Raw genomic sequence first — 19,939 nt, forward strand, 5'->3', positions numbered from 1 at the left:
GTGCCTAGAACCTCCTCTCTCCTTTTATGCTTTGTTGCTTCCTGTTCCTTTTAACAAAAAGAGGTAAGATGTAGGGTGTTCATATAGGGCTTGATCCAGCAAAGCACTTAAGCTCTTGCATAACTTTAAGCACTCAAGTAGTCTCATTGACTTCAATGGGAGCTAGATGAAGCCCATAAAGCAGAAAGACAGGTTTCAGAGTAACAGCCGTGTTAGTCTGTATCCGCAAAAAGAAGAACAGGGGTACTTGTGGCACCTTAGAGACTAACAAATTTATTAGAGCATAAGCTTTCGTGGACTACAGCCCACTTCTTCGGACACGTTTTATTGTCCTTGGGTCTGGCTCCCAGCCCCTCTCCCAGACCCAAGGACAATAAAACGTGTCCGAAGAAGTGGGCTGTAGTCCACGAAAGCTTATGCTCTAATAAATTTGTTAGTCTCTAAGGTGCCACAAGTACCCCTGTTCTTCTTTTTGCGGATACAGACTAACACGGCTGTTACTCTGAAACCTGTCTTTCTGCTTTATGGGCTTCATCTAGCTCCCATTGAAGTCAATGAGACTACTTGAGTGCTTAAAGTTATGCAAGAGCTTAAGTGCTTTGCTGGATCAAGCCCTATATGAACACCCTACATCTTACCTCTTTTTGTTAAAAGGAACAGGAAGCAACAAAGCATAAAAGGAGAGAGGAGGTTCTAGGCACCAAAATGCTCAATTCAGTAATGCTTGTGACAGTGGTGAAAACAGGCTCACTGGTGGTTTTTCTGGGGATTACCAGATTTTTAAGGTGGTTTTAAGATTACCTGGGGATCTGCTGGAGTCAGCCAAAAAACCCTAACCCCCAAAATAGCCATAGTGTTTACTTTAATTTTGGAGTCAGTCATGTGCAAGTAATTTTTTCTTTCATAATATATGCTCTGTGATATGTTGCTTACAGTGAAGGCAAGAGTCCCATGATATGTTGTAACACTGTGAATCCTAAACTGAAGATTTATGTTGGCTCCACTGAGTAGAAAATATTTATATTGTTCTTTTAAAATGTGAAACTAAAAATTCCACATTAACCTTTTCCAGAAAATAAAAATGATGATTTCTGATTTGTGAACATCTTAACTTGGGACTTGCATGATTATGTAGATTTGAAGAATGCTCTGATTGTATATGTCTGCATTTTTTGCTTGTAAGCTTTGGCCTTCTTAATGTACGGTGCTATTCAATTTGCATTTGTTATGTGCCAAACGTACAAAGGATCCCTGACCCAGTCTCCATTTATCTGCAAGCTGTCTTATATGTGCAAATCTTGTTTGGGGGCTATTTTTTGTGTCCTCTCATTTGGGAAAATGACAGAATTTGCATTTGCAAAACCCATTTATGTTTGATTTGCATGTACAAGTGGCATTTGTTTGTGTAAAGTTGCACACATTAATGAGAGAACTCAAAAATATCTGCACAAGTAATTGGGCACTTAGGCCCTCATCCAGTGATGCAGTTAAACATGTAACAACCTTTAACCATTTGAAAAAAATCCCATTGACTCAAATGGGAGTTGGATCAGGCCTTAAGAGACCATTGACTGAAAATATGGCCCTATGTGCCTTTTTTTTTTTTTTTTTTTGACAGAGCTGCTTGGCATAAGCTAACCTACATCTACAGTGCTAGTGCTGACACTGATGCTAAAGTGAAGGAATTTATAGACAGTACAGAAGAACAGAGTAGAGAACTTCTTCTGCAGGCAATTACTTCTAAAGTCAAGGTATTTGAGACCAGTGTTAACATTTAATGATGTTTTCATGCTGTCAGGCAGATGTTCCTATCCTGATCCTGGGGATGATGTATGGCTTTGTCTGCAGGACTGATGAATTGATATATTTTAGATCTGTATCTTGGAGCTTCTGTATATTTAATCATTCAGGATTCTAATACAATGCTTTTTGGAGCCATAATCTTTTCTGCTATTACTAAAGGTGCACCGATGGCTGCCCGCCTGTATTCAAATCCCAAGAGCTGAAGCGAAAAATATTAATTTCTAATGGCTATGAATTTCTCAATGAACAAAGTTACATAATGTGATGCCATTTATCTTTGGTGTGTTGTTCACTTCTTCACAAAGCTGAAGACCACTACAAACATATCAGATGGCTGTCAAAGCCTGTGTGTGTGTGTGTGTGTGTGTGTGTGCGTGCCCCCTTGGTTAATCCTAAGTACAGAGAAGGTAGATTGAGGGCTTCTGTTCTCCATATCTCATAACTCAAGAATGAGGGGACATTTGGTGACACTGAAAGGTGGCAAATTCAAAACTGATAAAAGAAATACTTTTCTACATGGTGCACAATTAGACTGTGGAACTCATTGCCACAGTAAGTCATTAAAGCCAAGAATTTAGCAAGATTCAAAAAGCACCTGGACACTTATCTGGAGATCAAGAATTTCCAGAGTTATAATAGCTGATGGAAACAAAATTTGGGAAGGGGTTTTAAACCTCATGCTTCAGGCCTTAAGTCAGTCTCTGACTGTTAGAGATCAGGATGAGGCTTAATATGGAGGGCAGATTATCTCGCATATACCTGCTGCAGGGTTCTTGTACCTTCCTCTGAAGCATCTGGTGCTGACTGTTGCTGGAGATAGGATGCTGGACTAGATGAACCACAGGGTTGATCCAGTTTGGCAGTTCCTGTGATCCTAATCTGTGAGGGCACATTCTGCATAGCCTCACTGATATAGCTATTGCTCCACTGAGACGCTGTCTGCCTTCCACAGTCTTATGCAGTGTTGTTATAGCCGTGCTGGTCCCAGGATTTCAGAGAGACAATGTGGGTGAGGTAATATCTTTTATTGGACCAGCTTCTGTTGGTGAGAAAGACAAAATGTCGAGCTTACACAGAGCTCTTTTTCTGGACTGGGAAACTTTTTCAGGCCGGGCCAACACTACAAACTTACACATAGGCCCTGGAACTAAGGGTGCATGGGGGTGGGGGGTGGGGTGGATGCTGCAGCATCCCCTGGCTTGAAGTGGTTTCCTTCATATACAGGGTTTACAGTTTGGTTCAATGGCTCTCAGCACCCACACTATACAAATTGTTTCAGCACCCCTGAACTTCCACTGGTATAACTACGTTGCTCAGGTGTGTGAAAAATCCATACCCCATAGCGACATAGTTATGCCGACCTAACCCCTGTATAAACAGCACTTTGCTGACGGGAGAGCTTTTCCTGTTAACATAGCTACTGCTTCTCATGGAGGTGGATTAACTGCACTGACAGGAGAAGCTGTCCCATCAGTGCAGTAGCATCTTCACTAAAGTGCTACAGCTGCAGTGCTGTACGGGTAGACAAGCCCCCAGAGTGAGTGTCACACCTAATGCAAGATGGAACAGATTGTTTAGTTTAATTGTTAACACATATTTCAAGGGACCATTGAAGGTGAAGTGGTCCGTTAACACCCCTCCACTCATAGAGAGGAAAGGAAGAGGGGGGAAGCAGCTGGGGGAGGGGGGCATTATTAGTGGATTACAGATTGTTCTAGTAAGCGATAAATGCCGTGTTTCTATTCAGTCCATGATTTTTAGTGTCTAGCAAAGTTATGAATTTAAGATCCCAGACTCGTCTTTTGAAAGTGTTGTGCAGGTTTCCGTTGAGGATGAGGACTGAGAGGTCGTAGAATCATAGAAGATTAGGATTGGAAGAGACCTCAGGAGGTCATCTAGTCCTATCCCCTGCTCAAAGCAGGACCAACCCCAACTAAATCATCCCAGCCAGGGCTTTGTCAAGCTGGGCCTTAAAAATCTCTAAGGATGGAAATTCCACCACTCCCTAGGTAACCCATTCCAGTGCTTGACCACCCGCCTAGTGAAATAGTTTTTCCTAATATCCAACATAGACCTCCCTCACTGCAACTTGAGACCATTGCTTCTTGTTCTGTCATCTGCCACCACTGAGAACAGCCTAGCTCCATCCACTTTGCAACCCCCCTTCAGGTAGTAACATAAGAACGGCCGTACTGGGTCAGACCAAAGGTCCATCTAGCCCAGTATCCTATCTACCGACAGTGGCCAATGCCAGGTGCCCCAGAGGGAGTCAAGCTAACAGATAATGATCACGTGATCTTTCTCCTGCCATCTATCTCCACCCTCTGACAAACAGAGGCTAGGGACACCATTCCTTACCCATCCTGGCTAATAGCCATTAATGGACTTAATCTCCATGAATTTATCCAGTTCTCTTTTAAACGCTGTTATAGTTCTAGCCTTCACAACCTCCTCAGGCAAGGTGTTCCACAAGTTGACTGCTCTGTGTGAAGAAGAACTTCCTTTTATTTGTTTTAAACCTGCTGCCCCTTAATTTCATTTGGTGGCCCCTAGTTCTTGTATTATGGGAATAAGAAAATAACTTTTCCTTATCTACTTTCTCCACATCACTCATGATTTTATATACTGCTATCATATCCCCCCTTAGTCTCCTCTTTTCCAAGCTGAAGAGCCCTAGCCTCTTTAATCTCTCCTCATATGGGACCCGTCCCAAACCGCTAATCATTTTAGTTGCCCTTCTCTGAACCTTTTCTAGTGCCAGTATATCTTTTTTGAGATGAGGAGACCACATCTGTACACAGTATTCAAGATGTGGGCGTACCATCGATTTATATACGGGCAATAATATATTCTCCATCTTATTCTCTGTCCCCTTTTTAATGATTCCTAACATCCTGTTTGCTTTTGACTGCCTCTGCACACCGCGTAGACATCTTCAGAGAACTATCCACGATGACTCCAAGATCTTTTTCCTGATTGTGGTAGCTAAATTAGCCCCCATCATATTGTAGGTATAGTTGGGGTTATTTTTTCCAATAATTTACTTTACATTTATCCACATTAAATTTCATTTGCCATTTTATTGCCCAATCACTTAGTTTTGTGAGATCTTTTTGAAGTTCTTCACAGTCTGCTTTGGTCCTAACTATCTTGAGCAGTTGAAGGCTGCTATCAAATCCCTCCTGACTTTTTTCTTCTGCAGACTAAATAAGCCCAGTTCCTCACCCTCTCCTCGTAAGTCATGTGCCCCAGCCCCTAATAATTTTCGTTGCCCTCTGCTGGACTCTCTCAATTTGTCCACATCCTTTCTGTAGTGGGGGGCCCAAAACTGGATGCAATACTCCAGATGTGGCCTCACCAGTGCCGAAGAGAGGGAAATAATCACTTCCCTCGATCTGCTGGCAATGCTCCTACTAATGCAGCCCAATATGCCGTTAGCCTTCTTGGCAACAAGGGCACACTGTTGACTCATATCCAGCTTCTCGTCCATCGTAATCCCCAGGTCCTTTTCTGCGGAACTGCTGCTTAGCCAGTTGGTCCTCAGCCTGTAGTAGTGCATGGGATTCTTCCATCCTGAGTGCAGAACTCTGTCTCATCAGATTTCTTTTGGCCCAATCCTCCAATCTGTCTAGGTCACTCTGGACCCTATCCCTACCCTCCAGCATGTCTACCTCTCCCCACAGCTTAGTGTCATCTGCAAACTTGCTGAGGGTGCAATCCATCCCATCATCCAGATCATTAATGAAGATGTTGAACAAAACTGGACCCAGAACGAAACCCTGGGGCACTCCACTTGATATCGGCTGCCAACTAGACATCGAGCCGTTGATCACTACCCATTGAGCCCAATGATCTAGCCAGTTTTCTATCTACCTTTAGTCCATTCATCCAATCCATACTTTTTTAACTTGGTGGCAAGAATACTGTGGGAGACTGTATCAAAAGCTTTGCTAAAGTCAAGGTATATCACATCCACCACTTTCCCCATATCCACAGAGCCAGTTATCTCATCATAGAAGGCAATCAGGTTGGTCAGGTATGACTTGCCCTTGGTGAAGCCATGTTGACTGTTCCTGATCACCTTCCTCTCCTCCAAGTGCTTCAAAATGGATTCCTTGAGGACCTGCTCCCTGATTTTTCTAGGGACTGAGGTGAGGCTGACCGGTCTGTAGTTCCCCGGATTCTCTTTCTTCCCTTTTTTAAAGATGAGCACTATATTTGCCTTTTTCCAATCGTTTGGGACCTCCCCCAATCGCTACAAGTTTTCAAAGATAATGGCCAATGGCTCTGCAATCACATCAGGTCAGCTATAGAGTGATCGCTTTGTGAAAAGTGTTCACCCACAGGTGATAGGGTGTTTTTGTCTTTTATCATTGTCTTGTGTGAGTTCATTGGGAGCACAGTGATTGTCTGGTTTCATCCACATAGTTGCTATTGGGGCATTTATTGCACAGGATGAGGCACACCACATGTTGTGATAGGCATGTGTAGGAACCATGGATTTTGTAAGATGTGTTGGGGAAGGGGGTGTTGATCATTTTAGCAGTGGAGATATGTCTGCATGTTTTGCATCTGTTATTCTGGCAGGGTCTGGTCTCGCTTTGAATTGGTGTGGCCTTGTCTGTGGAGAACTTTCTCCTGATGATACTCCTGGCGATACTGGGCATTGTTTGAAGGCCAGAAGAAGGGGTTCAGGAAAGATTTCTTTCAGGATGGGGTCCCCATTGAGTATGGCTTGTAGTTATTTTTTTATACCCCATATGGGTTCCAATGTGGGGTGGTAGATAACAACTAGGGATATGTGATTAGAAGGAGTTTTATTTCTGTATTGGAGCAGGTTCTCTTGGGATATTTGGGTGGCCCATTCCATGATGCGATCTGCATGTCTGGTGCAGTGTCCTTGTTTGGTGAAGGTGATTTTGAGTGTGTTAAGATGTATATCCTAGACTCTCTTCTTTGAGCATATTCTGTGGTATCTGAAGTTATGTCTACACTAGCACTTATGTCGGCAAAACTTTTGTCGCTCAGGAATGTGAAAAAACACCCCTCTGAGCGACATAAGTTTTGCCGGCATAAGTGCTCATGTGCACAGTGCTACGTCAGTGGGAGATGCTCTCCCACTGACATAGCTACAGCTGCTTGTTGAGCTGGTTTTATTATGTTGATGAGAGAGCTCTCTCCCATTGGCATAATGTGGCTACACCATTGATCTTACAGCGGCACAGCAGTATCGGTACAGCTGTGCTGTTGTAAGCTTGTAAGTGTAGACATGGCCTGAGTGTCTTGCTGTAGATTACAGATTTCTTGGTGAGTTTGGGATGATGACTGGATCTATGAAGGTCGGTGTGGTGATCCAAGGGTTTCTTGTATATAGTTGTCTGTAGGATTCCATTGTTGAAACTGATTGTGGTGTGCAAGAAGTTGATGCTGGTGTGGGAGTGTTCCAGAGGTAGTTTAATGGATGGGTGGTGGTTGTTGAAGTTGTGATGGAAATCTATGAGGCACGTAGGTTGTCTTTCCAGAGGATGAAAATATCATTAATATATGTCAGTGTGTGGGAGTATGTGATGATTTCTTGTTTGAGGTGGTTCCTCCTGAAGCATGTGAGGTGCAGTAAGTGGTTCTTCAGTTTTTCTGAAGTCCATCTGCCGAGCTGTTCAGCATATTTGGAGTTGTATGTAGTGGTCAAGAGTGTGTTAGATGATGAGACCGCTGGGGATAATGTTTTGTTTCTTGTATTTGCTCAGGAAGTAGATGTCGTGGTAAGTTTTGCTTCCTTTTTCTTTATGTTGTGTAGTTTCCATTTCAGATGGCAAAATTAGGTATCTTCCATTATTGCATGCAATGTTGTTGTAGCCGTGTTGGTCTCAGGATATTAGAGAGACAAGGTGGGTGAGGTAATTTCTGTTATTGGACCAACTTCTGTTGATGAGAGAAACAAACTTTGGAGCTTACTCAGAGGTCTTCTTCAGCTCCCCATAGACCAGGACACACCAACTTAAAGCAGAACCAGACCCTGTCAGAACAAGAGACATATCTCCACTGCAGACATATCTCCACTGCTGTAATGATCAACACACCCTACAACACACCTTTCAAGATCCATGTATCCTACATATGCCTATCACAACAGGTGGTGTACCTCATCCAGTGGATAATGTTTTCACTCCTCAACTCACAGAGTAAATGCTCCAGTAGCAACTATGTGGGTGAAAGCAGACAGTTACTACAGTCTTGCATGCATTCACCCAGGAAAATGATAAAAGACAAAAACACCCTATCATCTGTCGGTGAACACTTTTCACAAAGCAGTTATGCTATATCTGGCCTATCAGTCCTCATCCTCAAAGGAAACCTGCACAACACTTTCAGACGATGAGTCTGGGAGCTTAAATTCATAACTTTGCTAGACACTAAAAATCATGGACTGAATGGAGACCTGAATTTATGGCTTATTACAAAAAAATCTATAACCCATTAACAACCCCCCCACTTCCTCCCCACCCATTCCTCCCTATGATTGGAGGGGTGTTAATGGGCCACTTCACCTTAAATGGTCTCTGGAAATATGTGTTAACTATTTATGCTAAACAATCTGTTCCATCTTGTATTTAGCTGTGACACTCTGAGTAAGTTTCCCAGACCTGAAGAAGAGCTCTATGTAAGCTCAAAAGCTTGTCTTTCTCACCAACAGAAGTTGGTCCAATAAAAAATATTATCTCACCCACCTTGTCTCTTCCAGAGCCTGAGGTCTTCCAGTGTTTGGCTCAACATGTTAATTTAGTCTATCTTGGGTTTTAATTGTTTCTGTTTTCATCGTTGTGCTTATCATTTGAAACAAAGGAATGAAAAGAAGATGCTGCAGCACTTGAATGACTCCACCTGTAAAAGTGGATGGAGCAAACAGAAATGATGCTTCTGTGATGTTTCTAAATGGCCTGCCATTGACCTCAGTTATTTCCTATTCTTCAGGTGGCATTGAAGGATCACTTCAGAAAAGATAATAGTGATTTTGACAAATTTCTAGACTGTTTACGGTCAAGTTTTTCAAGGTTTGAGATGAAAAATACAGAGACCTATGAGGTAAGAAATAAGCAAGATATTACTAAGAAAAACCACCACAAACCATGCCATTGGATGTTGGGATTGCTAAGTATTTCAAAGTTAACCCAAACTCCCATTTAGCCCCAAATGGTTTAGAAGAAGGCCTGATGGTCTCAGTCCAGTTCCTAACAGACAAGTGTCAACATCACAAAAACCACTATTACGATTACAACTCTTGTTGTGATCTTAGCAGAGAAGCCAGGAAATGAATGGGCATGGAAACGGGGGGCGGGAGTGAGTTGGACTACCTTAAAAGGTTCTCCTCCCTCCCCGGTCATGGCTGTAACAATCTGTCTAGCTAAGCACTTATAAGGCCCCCATTACTGTAGTATCTGAAACGCTCATAACCTTTAATGCATTTATCCTCAGAACATCCCTATGAAGTAGAGACTTGCTATTATCCTTATTTTATTGGTGGAGAATGAAGGCCAAGAGAAACTAAATAACTTCTCTAAGGTCTCACAGAAAGTCTGTGGCACAGCAGGGATTTGAATTTGGGTCTTCCATGTAGCCAGCTAGTTCCCTAAACACTGGGCTATCCTCCCTTTCATTATAGGGGAAGTTTGCATTGCTGCTGCCTGTGCTATGTGTGTCTTGTGGTTAGAAACAAGACTTCCAATTCTACGTCTGTAAACATGGCACCTTTCACCACCACTAATTTCAATTCAAAGATAGAAAAAGCATTGCAACATTCTGTTTGCTCTTTAGAACCTGTCACTGGACATTGTGTCACATGAATGCCATGTCGAGTAGCAGTGCTGGGGTAGAACACTAAGACAGAACTGACTCTGTGTTGCTAAGTTTGTTTGGGGGCAGTGCTAGAGATTTACTATGTGCTTTGACGGCAGCCTAAAACTGACCTGATTTAAATTGCTAATGAACTGTAGTTTTGTCCAGTGAACTGTCTTTTCTTAGTGATATTGAGGGCTAGATCTCTCTCACTCCCTTTAAGTACTTACATGGCCCTCATCGCCCATTGTCTCTAAGTAGATTGTGCCCACCTTAGTACATCCATGTGTTAGACTAGCACTGCTAGACTCTTTAAAAGGGCTCAGAGGGGGAAGATTGGGGCCTGCTTCTGAGTGAAACCAAAGTGGCCAGTGTCTTTCTAGCTGGAATCTGGCCTTTACTCATAGCCACACTCAGCACAAAGAGGCTAATCTTTGTTTCTTTGTCTGGAACAGACCCTCATCCAGGCTGTCCATCACATCATTGTCACTGAGTATGTTCAGGCTTTCCTAACTGCTTCTGGGAAGTCATCTTCTGCAAAGCGGAGGAAAATTGCCAACAAAATTGAAGTGGATCACCAGGCAATTCGAACGCTCTTTGAAGAATGCTTCGTAAGTCTTTGATTTGGCTTTGCAGTGTTATGTTTACTCTTTCCACTACCGAGTACAAGAACCTGGACAATGAGCGGCACATTTCTGAATGGAACAGGAGCACTTAACAAACTGATACCCAGATCTCCATACATAAACATCAGTCATGTTTCAAGACATCATGTTGGCAGTTCAAATCTGCTATCAGTGGTGCAAAATATTGTTAGTTTGTAGCTTTGGAATGTAGGGGGACCCCAAGCTTTCTACTCTTTCCCTTGCAACAGGAAACAGCGAGAGACTCAAAACTGGGGGGTGTTAATTACATCAACTAGGCTTGTTGCACTTCACGGGGCAATTGCCTCAGTAGAGCAGGTGATGTTGTCCATGCGCTCTACCATGCGGCTCTCGCCAGTTGGGCAATGCAGAGTCCTATAGACCCTACACTCTACTCAAAGGTCTGCTGTAGTATAGTTTCAGTGGGATACGGTATCCTTCTCACTTCCTGCTCTGACAGGTTGTTGCACACTTCTGTGTTCCACTACAGAAGTTACTGCATTTCAGTGGTGGGTAAAGGGATTGCTGTATCTCTTTTACTTATCTCAGAGGGATCAGGATTATCATGAAGGTTTGTAAAGCACATGTAGAGAGATGGGTAAAATGCACTGCAGAGGGCCTATTCTAATTAAAAATACTGTAATTCTTGGCTACCTGATACATTTTCCCAATCAAATTACTGGTGAGTACAAGATAAAGCAAAGCAGAGGCCAGGTGGATCCAGAACAGATGAATTCCCAAAGGAGGCTGGATGTTTTGTGTGAAATCAGAAGGAAGTGCATGCAAACAGCAGTCTGGGATGTGAAAAGAGGCTTTCGTAGTGTTGCCAGCACTTTTGATTTTATAGCAAATCTCTCAACATCTGGCATTTTCCATAATCCCTCAGCTACTGGAGTCATGTGATTATATCAGGCTCTCAGCTTTCATTTAAAAAAAGTAAGTTACTAGTCTTATGGTTGGAGAGAAAAACTGGAAAACACGAACCCAAAGGGCTCAGAAACCAAATGGCGCAAATAAAAAGACCCCAAATTAATTCTTTTAGAAGAATCTATGAATTTTAAGCCGATCACATGATTTCTTGGGCCTGACTCATTATTTTTGAATGCTTGGGTTTGGCAATCCTGCTTTCTACTTCAGTGAGAGTTGCAGTAGGCTGGTTGTCAGTGATTCAAACTCTGTGTAAATAAACAAATAATTTTTTAGCCTCCCTTGGAAAAGCTCAGACTCACTGCAATTAGCCCATTAGTCTCCGTATGGAAAAATGAAAACTGCCAGTACTTTTAAGGTCTATTGTATCACGTAGGCCATTTAAAGAGACCTTAACACTTTCAGAGACCATCAGAAATATGTTATTAAAAAAAAAAAAAAAGATAGCTCTTAAACTTACCATTCATGCTGTGCTCAGCATTGTATAAGACATGGAAGAAGAGCTGATCTTATTATCTAAATTAGGCAATGCATAGGCAATCCAAAATAATATGATTGTGTATATATACATACACACACACACACACAACCTATAATATACACAGGTTGAAGAACAACTCTGCATGCAGTTGGTAAAATGCCACTCCCTTCACCCATGCTCTTTCCTCTCTCATTGCTCAGGGTATTAGCCCTGAAAACCTTGCTAAAAGAAATATACTTAAAAATGTGGGTCTGATGTTCACCCAAGTTAGGTGCACAATTGTGCATGCAAAATATATGCTCAACTGTACAGTTAATTTATGCATGCAGTTACTACCATGGTTGCACTTGCTTCCTGACCTAGCCTGCCATGTGCACATGCTTTCCCCTTTCAAGTCCCTTCTCAAAACACATTTTGAAACTCCTAGCCCTCTCCTCAAAGAAGTGTTTGCTAAATAATAATTATATATATTGTAAAAGAAAATCTATCAAGATTGTGTTAAGCATTACTGCTCAGTCACCTACACTTTGGTTATCTGAGTTGTAGTAGACCCTTTTAGATCAGGGATCTTATCTTCCTACCTCTCTGTATAGACCCTTTTGGCACTCTGTAATAAATAACATTTGATAATGATGAGCTTGACAAACCGGGAATATTGTACAGTTTGAGTATGTTAGTGAGCAAAATCCGTCAATAATTATAGTTTTCTTGGTATGCAGAGCTATAGACAGTCTGTATTTCTGCAATGCAGAGGAAGAGAGAGAGGAGGGTTGAATCTAAATATTATCTTTTGAATTTATGCTCAATGCAGAGATGCACTAGCTCCTGGAAAATCCAGTCTGATTCTCGGTGCTAAGTGATATCATGGGAATGTGTTTTTGTCCTGAAGTAATTTGAACAGCACATTCCCTAGGTTTGCTTTGCTGTAGAAGTTATGCTGATATTGTGGCATAAATAATTCAGAATAGCAATTTACTCGCATTACTTTTCTACTCAAAATGTGAGCAAGATCTGAAGCTAACTCTGGGTAGTTCATCCCAATCCTCATTTTTCAAATGTCATTAAAATGTAATATTTCTTTGTTTTCGTTTATAGGGCTCAGTCCTGCAGGAGTGCACAGATCCGTGCAGAATCAAACCCTTTTTTCACTTGCTTTCTGTTCCAATTTCCCCCCCACCCCTTCCCGCCTTGCTCTTTCGGTGGGCTTGTTTAAAGTCAGCCATAATGCAGTTGCATGTATTGGCCAGTAGGGGTTGCTAATGCAGTTGTATGGTTAGATTCTACTTTATTCTTACATCTGGGGGGGAAAATACTATACAACCCCTGCAATGCTCATAGCTTTTTCTGGTCCACAAGTAGGTGACCCAAGTCTGATCCTGAAGCCAGATCTTCACATTGCACTCTGCTTCCTCTGCCACTCCAGTTGAATGCATATGTTCTTATATCCCTAGGGCCCTAAAACTGCTTCACTGGATGACCCTATTGAAAGTATCCTAGATTTTATTCTACTTACTGACATCGAAGCAATGAAAATACAGCTTGTGCTTCTTCTCCTCAAGTTTCCAGATATAAGGTAAGGCATTGCATGGATTATAGTTATTCAGGTTGCTTAGCGGATTATTTACAGCCATAAATCCTGTAACAATATTTGTTATCCAATACACTACCTGTGCACCTTCTTGGCTGTGCTTTGGGATTATTATAGTCAGAGCTGGTACAAACATCTATAATGAAGGCTGCCTCCATTATTAGATCCTGGTTTTGGCTGATTATAACTATCAAATGTTGACCATTTGGGTGAAATTTCCCATTCTGTGCACTGAAGGAGGCAGGGGTCCAGGGGAAAAAAGTTGTATGTGATCATGTAATTAAAGACTACATCATCATGCACATGCACAGGGGGGCCAAATTAGCGTTGGACGAACAACCTTAATTCAGGCAGTTCTGAACTTTTGAATGTTTAACTTGGCAACCTTAACATTCTTTTAACGTAGTTCTTTTGTGTGTCATTAATTATACATTATCCAGCATGCATTCAGCACTTACATTTCACACAGGAAACTGACAATAGGAATTAATATTGACTTTTAGTTCCTAAAATGAAATGGTAGCTAATCTCAGTTTGTCAAACTGTTCTGTTTTTTTTCCTTCAGTTCCTTCCATCATTTTTCTGATGTCCTGTTTTAGTAACTGTATTTTTCCAAGTTAACTTATATGCACAGACAATACTTGGAAAAATACCCATTCTGATCATAGTCTCCTAAGGCCAAAGTTAGAGCTGGTTCAATGTCATTGACTTCAATGGCATCACACCTGCTTACATCACATCTGACTTGGGTTCTTACTGCCCGCATCATTAAATAGGGTGATAAGTGACAGTCCCATTCAGCCAAGCAACTACCACACAAGGGAAAAAACCATCTTCCAGGTGACCAAGAGGTCACCATCTCTTTGCAGAAAGGGTAAAAAAAATGCTCTTAAAAACAAAAAGGTGGAGTCACCATAAAAACCAACCTGCCAAACAATCAAACAGTCCTGCTCTGCTCTTACTAGAGAACTGGGTTAGGAACAGCTTTGGCTAGGTGAGATCATAATTTTAAATACAGGTATAACATTCTGGGTGGCCATAGGTGTTAGAAACCCGTTTATCAGCAGTTGGAGTTTAACAGTTTCCAAGACTCTGCTCTTGGCCCTGTGTAATTGGGTCTTATCAAGCAGACATATTTGTCTCCTCTGTTTTACTGATCTGATTCCTGGTACTTTTGGAAAGGAAAGAACATCTGAATATAATCTTGGACCTCAAAGGATCTCTCAATGGGACAGACAGAAATGCCATGTTGGAGGTGGTTTATGATAATTGTGTGGGATTTGAAAGAGGACACAATTCATTTTTTGAAGCGATAGAAATAAAGCCTGGAAAATATGGCATCTGTGGCTGCTGCTGCTGCTATTAGGAAAGGTGAGTGTGTGTGAATACATATGCATATAGGTGTGTGTAAATAGATTTATAGCTAGATAATGTAATAGTTGCTGTGACTGTAATGCCACTTTTTTAGATTTCTAATACAAATCTGCATTAATAACTCTCATATAGCATTTTCCACCTGTAGATCTCTGAATGTCTTTAAGTATCATTTTGCAGATAGAGCAACTGCAGTACAGAGTGCTTAAGTGACTTGACCAAGTTACAGCAGGTCATTGGAAAAGCTGGGAATAGAACCCAGAACTCTTGGCTCCTAGTCTAATTTTCTTTTCCTGTTTAGAGACAGCAGAGTGAATCACAGAGCACAGGGCCTGGTCAGACAGTCCAACCAGCCCTGCTTAGGAGTGACAATTCCTATCCTTTTAAAACAAATACTTAATGTTTTTCCATTTTGTCCCTCCATAAATCTCCCCTAGTCCAATGCATTTCAACAGAGTTCATAGATTCATAGATTTTAAGGCCATTAGGAACCTTTATGGCCATCTAGTCTGACTTCCTCCTTAACACTATCCAGAGAATTTCACCATGACTCCTGCATTCAAGCCCATAACTTCTGGGAGAACTAGCACATATCTTCTAAAAAGATATCCAGTCTTGATTTAAAGACTTCATGTGATGGCCAATGCCTACTCATTCCTGTGGTTAATTACCTTCGCTTTGAATAATTTACATCTTATTTCTAGTCTGAATTTGTCTAGCTTCAGCTTCACACCCTAGGATCTTGTTAAATCTTTGGCTGCTGATTAGAGCCCTCTCCCCATGTAGGTTTATCTCCTCGCTCTGTACTGAAAGTGCATTCACACACACACACACACACACACACGCACACTGTTTTATTTCAGTTTCACAAACCTTTCCTTTCTTTCACTCAGGTCTAATATGGAAAGTCAGAAGCCACCCTCCTTGCCTGTGTCACAAAGACTCCATCATCAGCAGGCAACATCTGAGATCACAGCTACTTGAAAGTTACGAGGAGTGGCAAACAGTATTTGTCTGCTGAAAACAGCCTGTAGGCCATGCGAGAACATGTGCCAGAGTGTTCAAGACAAGAAGATCACATAAACCCAAACTGTGGTTCCCTGCACAAAGTCCAGCTGAAAGGGGAATGCACATGGTTAGTGGGGTAGAATCCTCCCTGAAACCTGCAGCTAGATTCTTGCTTAGTTGGGCTATGGCTGCTAGGGAGAGAAGCATTGGACAGAGCCCCATCTTGCTTCGGTCAGGGATTGGGTCAGTAAGCCCCTGCCATTTCCCCACTCCTCCCACAATGCTCCTTTCCACAGTCCTGCACAGAGAGCCACTATGTAGCATGTTCTGCGGCATGCAGAGGGCTGCGGAACCCTTCTGGTGCATGGTTACCAGCTAGCATCCTGCTCAGCAGGAAGGTGGCATCTCCACAGCATTTGGGCCTTGTGCGCCCACGGAGGGGAAGCAGGATGTGGCACTTAGCTTTTGTGTCCCATTCAGTTGCTTAAATGGAAAGTCATACTAATAGCACAGCCCTTATCTCAGTCCCTAATAGCCCATTGCAATGGATTGTGGATATAGTGTAATTAGTATCTTCGTTTTATAACTGGCTTCAGAGCTGAGTTTGTCTTTCCATCCATATAACTCAGTTGACTGAAAATTTCCCCTGCTGTAAAGCTCTAATTTCTTTAAGGTGGGAATTTTTGCTGTGGAAATCTCATGTGCAGTGGACAGTTAAAATAGCTGTTTCCGCTAATCCTTTGGGTCGGTGTAAACTGCTTTCAGATGTGAATAGACAAGAAGTACAGTATGGGAAAATAATAGGCCTTCTTTTTGCCCATGTATAGGCTGGTCATAATTTCAGAGCTGGATTTGGTTCAAGGCCTCATTTGCTATTGTGTTAATAGAGGTCACTGCCATTCTGGTGCTCTCTGACAAGTGTAAACAAATTAGCCATGCAGAAAAGAACTGCTGTCTCAGACACTCTTCAACTCTCCTAGGCAGCCATTCTGCATCAGTGACAGCTCCCTCAAACATGGCCTTTCACCCCTGTTTTGCTGGCAGTTCAATGTGCTCATGATTAATTAGGAACGGAACAAGAGAAGCAAGTTGGTTGGTTTTTGTGTGTATGAAAAGCTTGTTATCAAGCTGATCTGTGAGATGTTTGGGGGAACGTCCCCTAAATCCAAATGAAATTTTAAAAGGTGTCACACTACAAAACTATAAACTCTCGTCTGTGCTCTTTGCTGAGTCTGAAAGCTCATGTCTTTAATAACCTAGCTTTAAAGGCCAGATTCTGCTTTCCTTACTCTTGGTGAATGGTACCTCACTCTACACGTAGTCCCAAATAGACCTGTTCCAAGTAAGGTGACACACAGTAGGCAAATATGTGGGTTTTAAAAAACAAGTCAAACAACATTAGAATTATCATGTAATCTGCCTTATGTGACCTTTCAAGGACCAACAAACACCAGCCGAGTTACAGAGGTTGTTCATTAACCACAGTGGCACAACACCGTACCAAAAAGTTGCTCTCCCTTGTTTGCCATCTCAGCTTGAACTCTTAATTCACTTTTCCCTGTGCAGCTCTGCCCTGGCCTATGCCTTGGTTCTGATCTGTTAACATGGCCCATGTCCTTTCCATGTCAATCGGCCAATGTGAATTTCGTGAATTTGTCTCGGTTTTGCCAAATTTGTGAGAAATTGCTGAGAAAAACAAACAAAATCCCTTAAAAAGGACTCAGAGAAAATCAAAATGTTTCCTTTCAAAAAAGATGAAACATTTTGATTTTTCCACTCAAAATGACTGTTTTGAAAATGTGTAAAATAGTCAGACGTGGTCAGCAGTGAAGCGAACATTTTGTTTGACTTGACACTATATTTTTTCCCAACTTTTTGTTTTGCCAAAAATTTTGAAAAGTTTCAGTTCAACCCAAGCGGTTTGGTGTTTTTAATTTTCCAGAATGGCCAACGAACCAGAAAATCCATTATTCGCACAGCTCCACTCACAGTCTTCTGAGTTTATTTCTCCAGGCCCATCTTCCGCCTTCCTCCACAGCCAATACAAAGGCAGCTGGCCCTCCCTTTCCCTTTTTAACCTCCTCCTAAGACCTGTTCTTCTCTGAGGTCTGTAAAGACCAAATACCTTCTGCAGCCCAACATTAAATAATTGGATGAAGGAAAAAAAAAGCCTTATCTTTCTTTGGGGATTGCAAACAGGTGTCAAGGGTTCAGAACCACCCTGTCCTTCCCATACTGCTAATTGTTGAGGGTAGATGGGAGTGGAGCTTTGGTGGAGGTAATTGGTCCTGATCTATGTCTGTGTTCTAGGACCCAATCATGCAAATACCTACTACTGGGGTGAGTAGTAAGCACTACTTTGGGTTGTAAGGTTTTGCAGAATGGTGCCTTTACTTTTTGAGCCTCACAGGGACAGGAGATGGGGGAGTATTAATATTATTTTTGTCTTGTACAATACTGAGCACATCTTCGATTCGCACTGACCAAATGATTTAATCCCCAATAGACTCTTTATTGCTTTTAATGAATTGTGAGAACTTCAAAGTCATAACAGTCAATTTCAGCTATTAAAAGATGAGGAAGAGCGTTCTAACAAAAGTCAATCATTTGGCTACTCTTCCAAGACAGCTGACTCCCTCTTCTGTTTGAAAACAGAGTTTCTAAAGCTTCAGCTGGTCCAGGTATTAGATAAATGTGCAATTTTTAGTCCAGCTAAACATTTAATTGGATTATAAACCACTCAGTAAAGCAATTAAAAAAAATTCACTGCCACTTTGCACAGGTTGAAAGACAACACGGTCTGCATGTTGCACCGAGCTCATCCAGCCTCAAACTTCTTGCCACACAAAGAAATATGGACATCTGTCAAAATATACAGCGCTGGGCTCTGAATTGTGCTGGGTATATCAAGCCAGTCACAGTAGTCATCCTTCTGTGCTATGATTTACGCATTTATTTCCAGGGGCGGGGAATACATTATATCTACAATTTCTTGGAGATAGGGTTATAGTGAGCCCATGTTTATTGATATTTAAATCAACAAGCATTACAGAGAAAATAAACAAAAACACACAAAACCCCTTGGACATCCTGATCACAGTTGGTCTAAAAATACATTCCACAGCACTGGAAAGATTTCTTCCAAATAAATATTGATAATTAGTTGCTTCTACTCTATCTGATACATTCAGAGAAGGGTATTATGATTATTTAATAAATAAATGTAAATTGGAAACTGGCGTGTATTTGGAACACAGTGTTATGTAAGTAAGTCCTGTCTGTGTCTGTATATACAATGTGTTCTGTAATATATATCTGTATGTGAAAGATTTATTTTAAATAATATTTCTTCATTGTAAATTTCTCTTCTTATTTTGCAAAGGAGCCATAAAATATTCAAATACAACTTAAATGAAGAAAAATGCACTCTTAGACTTATTCGCCGCATATTGGACTGCAGAGTTTGGAGGTGAATCTGCCCTGATCTGATAAAGCTCTCAATCCTATGGACTTTCTAGACATAATCCTGTGACATATTTAAACCCATCTGTGCTGTGCTTCCAGGAGGATAGGGGACAAGGGTGGCTTTAACTGCCCTGTTTTACCCTTATTTCTGGACTGTGTAGAAGCCAGTGCAAGCACCAAAGGACATCCACCAGAGAAGTAGATCACATCATGGAACGGGCCACACAAATAACCTGCGAAAACCTACTTCAATAGAAATATAACCCCCCCACCCCCAACCATACCCCCCTAATTGTCACCTACCACCCCACAATGGAACCTTACAGGGTATCATCGAAAAATTACAACCCATACTTGATGGGGACCTATCCTGAAATAAATCTTTCCTGAACCTCCTCTTCTGGCCTTCAAACAACCCCCCCAACTTCTCCAAGCTCATCATCAGAAGCAAACTCCCCACACACCAGGGCACACCGACTCAAAGCGGCACCAGACCCTGCCACAATAACAAATGCAAAACCTGCAGACATATCTCTGTTTCTACAATGATCAACACTCCCCACAATGCACCTTTCAAGATCCATGGGTCCTATACATGCCTATCACAAGATGTGGTGTACCTCATCCAGTGCACTAAATCTAAGTGGCTGAAATAAGATACTCGCTACGCGCTCAGATGAACTCGCACAGAAAAATGATAAAAAACAAAAACACCCTATCAGCTGTGGGTGAAAACTATTCACAAAGTGATCACTCTGTATCTGACCTCCCAGTCCTCATCCTCAAAGGAAACCTGGATTTCTGGCTTATTACAAT

At 41.8% G+C, this 19,939-nt stretch overlaps 1 protein-coding gene across 1 annotated transcript; it reads left to right on the top strand.

Moving 5' to 3' along the window:
* Positions 1–1,621: 1,621 nt before the first annotated feature.
* LOC117875742 (exocyst complex component 3-like protein 2) lies at positions 1,622–19,039 on the top strand. The gene is made up of 6 exons (XM_034767081.1): positions 1,622–1,751; positions 8,776–8,886; positions 10,092–10,247; positions 13,140–13,261; positions 14,459–14,647; positions 15,544–19,039. Exons 2-5 carry the CDS (start codon positions 8,863–8,865, stop codon positions 14,640–14,642), a joined length of 486 nt encoding a protein of 161 aa, XP_034622972.1. The 5' UTR covers positions 1,622–1,751; positions 8,776–8,862; the 3' UTR covers positions 14,643–14,647; positions 15,544–19,039.
* The last annotated feature ends 900 nt before the right edge of the window (positions 19,040–19,939 follow it).

Source organism: Trachemys scripta, chromosome 4 (genome assembly GCF_013100865.1).
Source record: "Trachemys scripta elegans isolate TJP31775 chromosome 4, CAS_Tse_1.0, whole genome shotgun sequence".
Taxonomy (NCBI): Eukaryota; Metazoa; Chordata; order Testudines; family Emydidae; genus Trachemys; species Trachemys scripta.

Excerpts from the sequence above, each read along its gene's own strand:
- LOC117875742 (XM_034767081.1), top strand. The coding sequence starts at position 8,863 with ATGAAAAATACAGAGACCTATGAG. Across the intron at positions 8,887-10,091 it reads AAAATACAGAGACCTATGAG|ACCCTCATCCAGGCTGTCCA; the intron begins GTAAGAAATAAG and ends TGTCTGGAACAG. Across the intron at positions 13,262-14,458 it reads CTCAAGTTTCCAGATATAAG|GAAAGAACATCTGAATATAA; the intron begins GTAAGGCATTGC and ends ACTTTTGGAAAG.